This window comes from Mastomys coucha, unplaced genomic scaffold (genome assembly GCF_008632895.1).
Source record: "Mastomys coucha isolate ucsf_1 unplaced genomic scaffold, UCSF_Mcou_1 pScaffold12, whole genome shotgun sequence".
Taxonomy (NCBI): Eukaryota; Metazoa; Chordata; class Mammalia; order Rodentia; family Muridae; genus Mastomys; species Mastomys coucha.
In genome coordinates, this window is record NW_022196894.1 from 18,882,460 (window position 1) to 18,893,030 (window position 10,571).

Sequence of the window (10,571 nt, forward strand, 5' to 3'; positions counted from 1 at the left end):
CCCCCCCTCTCTCTCTCTTTTTTTTTTACTTGCTCCACACTCAGTGGGAAGAAGTGAGCGGCTACGATGAAGCCATGAATCCTATCCGCACGTATCAGGTGTGTAATGTGCGCGAGTCCAGCCAGAACAACTGGCTGCGCACGGGCTTCATCTGGCGGCGGGAAGTCCAGCGCGTCTATGTGGAGCTGAAGTTCACCGTGAGAGACTGCAACAGCATCCCCAACATCCCTGGCTCCTGCAAGGAAACCTTCAACCTTTTCTACTACGAGGCTGATAGCGATACGGCTTCAGCCTCCTCTCCCTTCTGGATGGAGAACCCTTACGTGAAAGTGGACACCATTGCGCCAGACGAGAGCTTCTCGCGGCTTGATGCCGGGCGCGTCAACACCAAGGTGCGAAGCTTCGGGCCGCTTTCCAAGGCTGGCTTCTACTTGGCTTTCCAGGACCAGGGTGCCTGCATGTCACTCATCTCTGTACGTGCCTTCTACAAGAAGTGTGCATCCACCACTGCAGGCTTCGCTCTCTTCCCCGAGACCCTCACCGGGGCTGAGCCCACATCGCTGGTCATTGCCCCCGGCACCTGCATCCCTAACGCTGTGGAGGTATCTGTACCACTCAAGCTCTACTGTAATGGCGACGGGGAGTGGATGGTGCCCGTTGGTGCCTGCACCTGCGCTACTGGCCATGAGCCAGCCGCCAAGGAGTCCCAGTGCCGTGGTAAGTGGGGCCTGAGGAAGGAGAGGAAGGAGGCCTGACAGCAGCTGGGCTTCATATCTGACTAGATAAGGTCTCAGGTGTGGATTGGAGGGCAGGGAAGGGAAGGGCAGCCTCTTGTGAAATAGAGAATGTCTTACAGAGAGGGACACGGGAGAGAAAAGGTGACTCGGGGAAAGAAGAGGAAAGTGGAGTTGAGGATACAGTCGGTGGTGGGGTACCAGCCTGGCATGCACATGACTCTCCTTGGAGTCCCCAGCACCAGAGAAGGGGTAGTGAGGGAGAGGAGGAGCAAGAGAAATGGGGGCTTTAAATGAAAAGAGTGGAAGACCTTGTGCATGCTTGACTAGTGAGCAGTGCGAACCTGGACGGACTTTTGAGGCTTGGTCCTGTCTCCAATGTAGACTTCACCTTGGAAGTTCTAGAGGGGCTCTCAAGAGCCAGGTTGATGCTACTGCTGCAGGCATCTCTTTGCTGTAAGGTTTCTTGGGAGGCAGTGTGTCTGGTACAGTAGTTAGAGGCCAGAAGTCCCTCTAGTCCTCAACTTAACTACTTCCGTGAGCCTGTGCAAGTCACTTAATCATGCTATCTGTGGCTCCCTCATGCAAACTGGGCATAAGTAAGTGATGTCCTGCCCTAAGACCTCATGTCACCGTCTGATGGGAGCCACTGGTCCCAGGAGTGTGGAGACACAAGGAGAGCAGGGATTCTTCAAGCCCTATTCACTAGGGGGACTAGAGACTTGCTGAGTCTCCTAAAACCTCATGATATACTGGCTTCCCAGCTTACTGTGAAATCCTCTTGATGGGGCATTCTCTTTTAAGCCTTACCACTACCTTGTAGAGTGATTGCTAGTTTTCTCCTTATTTTACCAACAAGAACATTGAGTCTTAGGGAGATTCTGTACTGTAGGCCTCCCAGCTAAGGAATGTAGGAACTGGCATTAAATCTTCACACCCAAGGCGTGAGGGTCTTGTCTCTTCCGTCTGCCCGTTTCTCCATGGGACTTGTGACCATACCTCCCAGAGCGGAAAATGGCTCTTATCATAGCCCTCTGTGAGGGGGCTGGACCATCAACCTGGCCTGCCTCACGAGGCCCAGTATTGGGTTGCCTCACTGGCCTCTCTGCTTCTCTTTAAGAACCTACTGGAAACTTCCTCTTCCCAAGTGTGGAAAGCGGGCGGGGGTGATGAGCCTGACAGCCCGAAGAGGGGCTAACATTCTGCAGGTCTCTGGCAGGAAGTGCAGGCTGGTTCCCATAGCAACCAGGCTGGCCTGGCCTCTGCCCCCTCCCCCACTGGTTCAAAGATCTAGGATGGAATATCACCTTCGTGAGGGGAGATTAAACTGTAAAGACGGGCACAGCCTCAGCTACAGGCATCGCAAAGCTCGGTGACCCTCTCCAGAGGTCACCACATGGGTAGACTGACAAGCCTCTTTAGTGTGTCCAGGACAGTCTCCAGTTATGCCCATTATCCTATCAATCCTAGTGTCCCCTGTCACTCCTTAAATATTCTGATTTTTGAATAATAAATATTATGGCCACCCGACACATGAGGAACGGGCAGAGCTCATGCCATAGGGGCTGAATATGGTTTGCAGAAGAGATGAGAAGTGTCCAGGCACCCCAGGCTCTGGCCTCATTTGGGACAGGTCCCCTGGGAGGCTTCGAGGCCTTTGAACTCCAGGTGACCTCAGCCTTCTAACCGTTTTTTTCTTACCCCGTCTTTCCTCACCCCTGTCCTGCTCCTTGGTGGTGGGGAAGAGGTTTGCCCTGCTGAGAAGCCCTTAGCCTTGGCTAGGGCAGCATCCCTGAGGCTCTCAAGAATTCCTCTCCCAGAGCACTAGGGAAGGCTGGGCCCTCTCAGCAGAGTACAGGGCTGAAGCTCATTGGTGGTCTCTTCCCATCCCCTCCTCTTCCTCTTCCCTCTGCCCTGCCTCAACAAGTCCAGACTGTCCAGGCGATGGGCTAACATCTTTCAAGGCACTGGGGGAAAGGGGAGGAAGTGAAGAGGGATCTGCTGAGGTGGATTTCTGTGAGGCAAAAGAGCCCTTTGTAGCTGGAGTTAGGCAATACCAGCATTTCCCCCATGGTCTGGGAGTTGGAGGGGTTAAGACATAGGCTGGAAAAGGCCAGGTTCTCTCAGAAGAGGGAGGTAAGTATGTGTCATCCTCTTTTCTCTTGCAGCCTGTCCCCCTGGGAGCTACAAGGCAAAGCAAGGAGAAGGGCCCTGCCTCCCCTGTCCCCCCAATAGCCGCACCACCTCGCCAGCGGCCAGCATCTGCACCTGCCATAATAACTTCTACCGTGCGGACTCAGACACAGCGGACAGCGCGTGCACCAGTACGTGAGCTCCTACGCTCTGCTTCAGCAGGCCTTTCCTTCCTTAAAGAGCCTATATCAGTGAGATAACCCCTCCTAGATGAGGAAACTGGAGCTCAGTGGAGTTAGATGAGACACTCAGGTTGTCACCAGGAGGTGATTGCCCGTGAACTAGAATCTAGCTCAGCTGGCTTGTTCATCTGCTGGCATTCTAACAAGATCCCTCTAGCTGCTAGCAGACGTCGGGAGTCGCCTAGGACCTCCCCCAGCTCATCGCTCCTTTGTCTGCTGCACACTCTGCCCAGCTCTAGCCACAACCTAAGGCTGTGCTATCCTGCTCTCTTCCTGTCCTCCCCTCTGGTGTGCCAGGTGCAGGGGATGTAAAAGAAAGTGAGATGTTGTCACTAAAGAGCTTATTAGCACCAAATTGCAAAAAAACAGGTAACGGCCATGTAATATGCTAAGTGCTAGGAATGGCGTTATTAGGTATGGAGGGCGGGAGAAGACAATCAAGATAGGTTTCTAGGAGGAGGTAACATTGCACTGAATCTTGATGGGTGAACAGGAGTCTTGTTACCCCAATGAGGAAGTACAGAAAGATCATTGACAGCGGTGGGATGAGTAGGCAGAAGGGTGCTCCTGGGCCCCAAACTCATTTCTCCTTTATGCTCCCAAAGCGGTGCCGTCTCCACCCCGGGGTGTGATCTCCAATGTGAATGAGACCTCGCTGATCCTCGAATGGAGTGAGCCCCGGGACCTTGGCGGACGAGATGACCTCCTTTATAATGTTATCTGCAAGAAGTGCCGAGGGAGCTCTGGGACTGGGGCTCCGGCAACCTGTTCACGCTGTGACGACAACGTAGAGTTTGTGCCTCGGCAGCTGGGCCTGACGGAGCGCAGGGTCCACATCAGCCACCTGTTGGCCCACACACGCTATACCTTTGAGGTGCAGGCTGTCAACGGTGTCTCAGGCAAAAGTCCTTTGCCACCCCGCTATGCATCTGTGAATATCACCACCAACCAGGCTGGTGAGAAGGGGCTAAAGAGGGGATGTGGGTCATCTTGCCCTGGATACAGAGGGCTCTTGTGGGAACTGAACTTTACGGAGGATGCCTGGGCCCAGGAGTTCTTAGTCCTCTTCTCTTCTCCAGCCCCATCAGAAGTGCCTACACTCCACCTGCATAGCAGCTCGGGGAGCAGCCTGACCCTGTCCTGGGCACCCCCAGAGCGGCCTAATGGAGTCATCTTGGACTATGAGATGAAGTACTTTGAGAAGGTCAGAATCTCCAGGGGCAGGCAGAGGCTGGGGGCTACACGGGGACAAGACTACACCCAGATAGCATTAAATGCCTTTGGGATCAGAGCCTCAGCACAGGGTGAGCCTGGTGATAGTTGGGGGTCAGTTGGGTCTAGACTCACCCGAGGATGCCTCCATTCTCATGGCATTGCAGAGTAAAGGCATCGCCTCCACTGTAACCAGCCAGAAGAACTCTGTACAACTGGACGGGCTGCAGCCCGATGCCCGCTACATCGTTCAGGTCCGGGCTCGCACGGTAGCAGGTTACGGACAGTATAGCCGCCCAGCTGAGTTTGAGACCACAAGTGAAAGAGGTACACCCCATCCTACCACATGCCAGTCCCTGCCCCGGCTCAGCTTTCAGATTCCTTCACTCATCGTTCATCCTTGACCTACAGGCTCAGGTGCCCAGCAGCTTCAAGAGCAGCTTCCCCTCATTGTGGGATCCACAGTAGCTGGGTTTGTCTTCATGGTGGTCATCGTGGTCATCGCTCTTGTCTGCCTCAGGTACCGTTGCTGCCCCACAGACTGACTTAGGCTCCCCTGCCACACTCATAAACCATCACCTCCCTTCACAGCCACAGCCATCCTGGGCCCTTTCCTTGCCAGGGAGGGCCTACTCCAACCCACCCCATCTTCTGTAGCATTGCCCTACTCTCAGGGACTCCAACCCCTACCCAGAGACTCGGGAGTGACTCTGACCACCAGCCATGGGTTCCCATCCTTGGCTTGTCTGTGGGTTCCAGGGTCCCATGAACGGAGGGAGCTATAGCACTCTGCCTTAGGCCTCCTCTGCTCTGCCCCTGCAGGAAGCAGCGCCATGGCCCTGATGCAGAATACACGGAGAAGCTGCAGCAATACAGTGAGTGTCTCTCTGTCCCAAGTCTCCAGCTCCTGTAGCCTTAGAGCCGATTCTCTCCCCTCCAACTTCATTCTTCTGACCCGGCTGCTTCTAGTGCAACTGGTCCCCTGAGCTCTCCCTTGTTTGCTAGTCCCAGGGTCTTAAGATGTAACAAGATGTAACCCCTCTCCCAAAGACAGTAAGTCCTGTAGAAACAAAGTATCACACACACAGGAAACAATTAGGTGTTAATTCCTGTGGCAAAGGACACTAAGAGTTCAAAGAGGAAGGCTTCCTACAGGAAGCGGTAGAATGAACAGGGTTTGGGGCAGGGGAACATTCCTGGCTCAAGAAGCCTCTGAAAGGAAGTGATGGGTGTGGACTGCCCGGCTGTGTGCCCGGCTGTGGGGGTAGTGAGAAGATTGGTTTGACAGCCGTGAGAATGCCAGGCGGAGAACTCTGGCCAGCCCTTTGGAGGGTCCTAAACAGCAGGAAGAGTTTGGACTTGACTCTACTGCTGGTAATTGGGAAGGCTCTTAGGTGAGGAGAAAGACAGTGGACATATTGTTCCAGGAACACGGGGCAGCTGGGTGAGAAAAGTGCAGAGGCAGAGAGCCCAGCGAGGAGGCTATTGCAATAGTGTTGAAGGCCTGGACAAGGCTGGGCAGTGGGAAGGAGTAAAGGGAAGAATGAACTGGAAAGAAGTTTGAACATGATGAGAGACGAGGGAGAAAGACTGGAATCCTGAGCGTCTAGCTCATGTGGTTCCCCGGCATTCTCGTGGGGGAGGGGCAGATACCAGGGCACGGCCCAGAGGATGGGGCAGACTCAGCAGAGAGGCTATCCAGAGTGCACCCAATCTGGCTGGTCCCTGCAAATGAGCTCCTGCCTATGGCTTGAAGTCCACCTCTTTTCCCTGTAGTTGCTCCCGGGATGAAAGTTTACATTGACCCCTTTACCTATGAGGATCCCAATGAGGCTGTCCGAGAGTTCGCCAAGGAGATAGATGTGTCCTGCGTCAAGATCGAGGAGGTGATTGGAGCTGGTAAGTAGTTAACCTGAGAGCAAGTGGTCCTGCAAGGTGGAGATGGGTGAAATGCTGGGAAGATCCCAGCAATGCCATGTGACCTGTGCTGTGCTCCGCAGGGGAGTTTGGGGAAGTGTGCCGGGGTCGGCTGAAACTGCCCGGCCGCCGGGAGGTGTTCGTGGCCATCAAGACGCTGAAGGTGGGATACACGGAGAGGCAGCGGCGGGACTTCCTAAGTGAGGCTTCCATTATGGGTCAGTTTGACCATCCCAATATAATCCGTCTAGAGGGTGTGGTCACCAAAAGTCGTCCAGTCATGATCCTCACTGAGTTCATGGAGAACTGTGCCCTGGACTCCTTCCTACGGGTAAGAGCTAGCTCCATTCCTCTTCTTCCTCCAGAGAACTAGGTCAGGCCCCCACCACCAAGTCAGAAACTCTATTCATAGTCTACACATATTTAGTTTAAAGGTAGCCTGGTACAGAGAAATAGCTGGGCCTCCAGTACCAACTCTGCTCTTCCGGTCTATGTGGTCTAAATCCAGCGAGATACTCATCTTTCCTAGTCTCATCTACCTCAGTTATTAACTAGGGCTGGTAATACTAAGTACTCATAAGAAACACTGGGATGTTGTAGACAAGATTCATGACACCTAGTAGGGCAGCTAACAGCTGTCTCCATTCAGCAAATTCTGGACACAAACTGCAAGGCTTAGAGAGAACAGGTAGGCAAGCCGTGGGCCTGTGGGGGAGGCAGCAGGCCCCACTAAGCCTACCGCTTGCCCCCAGCTCAATGATGGACAGTTCACGGTCATCCAGCTTGTGGGCATGTTGCGGGGCATTGCTGCCGGCATGAAGTACTTGTCTGAGATGAACTACGTGCACCGTGACCTTGCTGCCCGCAACATCCTTGTCAACAGCAACTTGGTCTGCAAAGTCTCTGACTTTGGCCTCTCCCGCTTCCTGGAGGATGACCCCTCAGACCCCACGTACACCAGCTCCCTGGTACAGAAAGCAACTGAGAGGGATTTGCGGGAGGTGAGGGCTGGCCAAGCAGGGGGTCAGGGCTCGGGGTCATCGTTGAGTCACAAGGTGAAGGGTATGTCCCCCCACTACCAGGGTGGGAAGATCCCTATCCGCTGGACCGCCCCGGAGGCCATAGCCTATCGGAAATTCACATCTGCCAGCGATGTCTGGAGCTACGGGATTGTCATGTGGGAGGTCATGAGCTACGGAGAGCGACCCTACTGGGACATGAGCAACCAGGATGTGAGTGGGGCTGAGGGAGAGTGGTGGCCTGGTGGGAATTGGTGGGATGTGGACTGGAACTCATTTCAGATTCCCTACCATTATCCAGGTCATCAATGCTGTAGAGCAAGACTATCGGTTACCACCCCCCATGGACTGTCCCACTGCGCTGCACCAGCTCATGCTGGACTGTTGGGTGCGGGACCGGAACCTCAGGCCCAAGTTCTCTCAGATCGTCAACACACTAGACAAACTTATCCGCAATGCTGCCAGCCTCAAGGTCATCGCCAGTGCCCCATCTGGGTTAGTATCCTGGCTCCCACTGGCTGGCAACCCTAACCCTACTCCCTAGCTCGCTGGATGCGCCAGGTCATTCTCTCTCTCTCTTTTTTTTCCCACAGCATGTCCCAGCCCCTCCTGGACCGCACGGTCCCAGATTATACGACCTTCACGACTGTGGGTGACTGGCTAGATGCCATCAAGATGGGGAGGTATAAAGAGAGCTTTGTTGGTGCTGGGTTTGCATCCTTTGACCTGGTGGCCCAGATGACTGCAGAGTAAGTATACCCCTCAAGGTACAAGCTCTGGACAGGAGCTCTGGCTGAGCCCAGTGTAGTGGGTAGAAGGGAAGGTGCTGAATACTGTTTTTTTCTGTCTCTAGAGATCTGCTAAGGATTGGGGTCACTTTGGCTGGCCACCAGAAGAAGATCCTCAGCAGTATCCAGGACATGCGGCTGCAGATGAACCAGACGCTGCCCGTGCAGGTCTGACACTCAGCTCCAATGAGGGGGATGCCCCCCGGGACTGCACAAGGACTCTGACCAGCCAGCTGGACTTTTGGATGCCTGGCCTGTGGCTGTGGCCCAGAAGATGGAGGTTCGAGAGAGGACCCTAACTGTGACTATTCCAGGCCTGTGCTCCCTCCCAGGAAGTGTGCCCCAAACCTCTTCATATTGAAGATGGATTAGAAGAGGGGGTGATGTCCCCTCCCCGGATGCCTCGGGGCCCAGGCCTGCCTGCTCGCCAGTGGGGAATCTTCACAACTCAGATTTGGCTGTGCTTCAGTAGTGGAGGTCCTGGTAGCGTCGGGTGGGGATAAGCCTGGGTTCTTCAGGCCCCAGCCCTGGCAGGGGTCTGACCCCACCAGGTAAGCAGAGAGTACTCCCTCCCCCAGGAAGTGGAAGAGGGGACTCTGGGAATGGGGAAATACGGTGCCCCATCCTGAAGCCAGCTGGTACCTCCAGTTTGCACAGGGACTTTTTGGGGGCTGAGGGCCCTGCCTACCCTTGGTGCTGTCATAAAAGGGCAGGCGGGAGCAGGCTGAGAAGCAGCCTGTGCCTCCCAGAGACTGACTCAGAGAGCCAGAGTGTGTGTGTGTGTGTGTGTGTGTGTGTGTGTGTGTGTGTGAAAGACGGGGCTGGGAGTATGTATGTGTGTGTTGTGCACATGCTTGCCTGTACAGAGAGCATGAGTGTGTACAAGCTTGGCTCTGTGCCCTGTAGTGGGGCCAGCTGGGCAGACAGCGAAATAAAGGCAATAAGACGACTGACTCTCTTGCCCCTTCTCATTCCTCCTCCCAAAGTAGGTTTCCCTGATTTCCTCATGTCAATATCCCTGGCTTCTAGACCTTCACAACTTCCCCGGGGTCAGTGGGAAACTACACTGAGGCCTATCCAGGCCTGATTTCTCCTGTAGTTCAGCCCCATTGCTTTGGGCATCTAACAGAATTCTCAGAAGTGGCACATGAACTGGGACAAGCAAGCCATCCTCCAGTTCCTTGCTTCTGTGGCTCAGGGACAGGCTCTGACATCTGCATGGTGTTCTGTAGCACCCCTGAGGGAGAGTTCAGAGGGTTAATCAGTCCCCAGGATCCCAGTATGGCTCCTCTTCACTAAGCACTGAGTGGCCCCAGTCTTGGAGCCAAAGCCGAATTTACATCCACATCTTATTTCAACTCAGTAACCCAGCCAGGAGAAGAGGGAGATGTTTAGTAACTTGACCACAGTCCTCAGCCAGCACTAGAGGCAGAGGCTGGAAACCCCTGTCTATAGACAGCCTCCACACTGGAAAGGCTTGGGAGATACGTAACAAGGGCCCGGAAGAGGTCAAAAGTCTCTGGAGTCAAAGGAAGACTTACGCGTGTCAGGACATGAAAATGAGTAAGGGACATACATGGTCCTGGGTGACGGAATGGGCTTGAGGAAGTAATACACAGCCTGGGTGGCAGGGTGAGAATGCAGGGGAGGACATCCTCATGGGGAAAGAAATGCAGGTCCCTTTGGACCAACAAACAAAAGTGGGCAGGGTATAACAGATGTGATCCTCCCAGGGTAACCATAGGTGCTGCCTAGAACAGGTTTCTGAAATACCCGTGAATCCTAACTTAGAGTGCCCTTCATTGGGAGAAGCCGGGTAGGCCTAGAAGCATGGGTATGTACATGTGGGGGAGGGGGTAGTCAAGTGTGGCCACCTCTGTCTGGTGTTTTATGGCCTCCAGGTGGAGCAGGGCTTCCTGGAAACTTAGGTGGGGGCAGGTCTATAAGGACTCAGCTAACTTCTAAAGGCAGGCAGTCCGGGAATTGGAAAGTTGCTCATTTCTCCGCGGTGCCTTCACCAATCCCTGGCGGACAGGCCCTCAAGACTGCCCTTCTACCCCTTGCATTCAGTGCCCAGAGTCCTGCAGTAGATACTCACCGTGAGGGGGGCACACCCACCGCGTGGAGCTTCAGCAGCCCCTGTGCTCCAGGGAAGGGGTGGGCAGGAACTTCTCTGTCATCCAAAGCTGTCAGTGGTGTGGGGGCATATGGGTACAGGACAAGGAATGTGGGCATGGGTGGCATCCCCTTGCTGAGAGCTCACAGGTCCCAATCCTGCTTCCTACTCTTGGGAGGGTGGCCCTCTGGGTCAGTAAGAAGTCTGTGGCTCCTGTCTCCTGGGTAATTTCTCCATTGCCCCACCCCCACAATGCTGACCATGGAGATCCACCCACAGAGCGAGGCCAGGATCTGCAGGGGGAACTTGAGCCTAAGCCAGTGCTCTGCTGGCTGTGTCCAACCCACTGAACCCTGCATTTCTTTCTTTACGGGGTGCAGATGTCTTCTCTTGCACTCACAACTGTCTCC

At 54.5% G+C, this 10,571-nt stretch overlaps 1 protein-coding gene across 3 annotated transcripts in view; it reads left to right on the forward strand.

Moving 5' to 3' along the window:
- Window positions 1-8,998, forward strand: part of Ephb3 (EPH receptor B3) — an 18,189-nt gene extending 9,191 nt beyond the window's left edge. For 2 of the 3 annotated variants that reach the window (XM_031363488.1, XM_031363489.1), the window contains exons 3-16: window positions 45-717; window positions 2,903-3,058; window positions 3,715-4,065; window positions 4,189-4,313; window positions 4,489-4,648; window positions 4,733-4,841; window positions 5,144-5,196; window positions 6,098-6,220; window positions 6,322-6,569; window positions 6,991-7,206; window positions 7,321-7,470; window positions 7,559-7,752; window positions 7,851-8,006; window positions 8,111-8,998. In XM_031363488.1, the coding sequence (XP_031219348.1) occupies window positions 45-717; window positions 2,903-3,058; window positions 3,715-4,065; window positions 4,189-4,313; window positions 4,489-4,648; window positions 4,733-4,841; window positions 5,144-5,196; window positions 6,098-6,220; window positions 6,322-6,569; window positions 6,991-7,206; window positions 7,321-7,470; window positions 7,559-7,752; window positions 7,851-8,006; window positions 8,111-8,219 (2,823 nt within the window). In that variant the 3' untranslated portion in view covers window positions 8,220-8,998. The remainder of the gene's footprint in view (window positions 1-44; window positions 718-2,902; window positions 3,059-3,714; window positions 4,066-4,188; window positions 4,314-4,488; window positions 4,649-4,732; window positions 4,842-5,143; window positions 5,197-6,097; window positions 6,221-6,321; window positions 6,570-6,990; window positions 7,207-7,320; window positions 7,471-7,558; window positions 7,753-7,850; window positions 8,007-8,110) is intronic. The other variant, XM_031363490.1, reaches the window with a different exon arrangement.
- The last annotated feature ends 1,573 nt before the right edge of the window (window positions 8,999-10,571 follow it).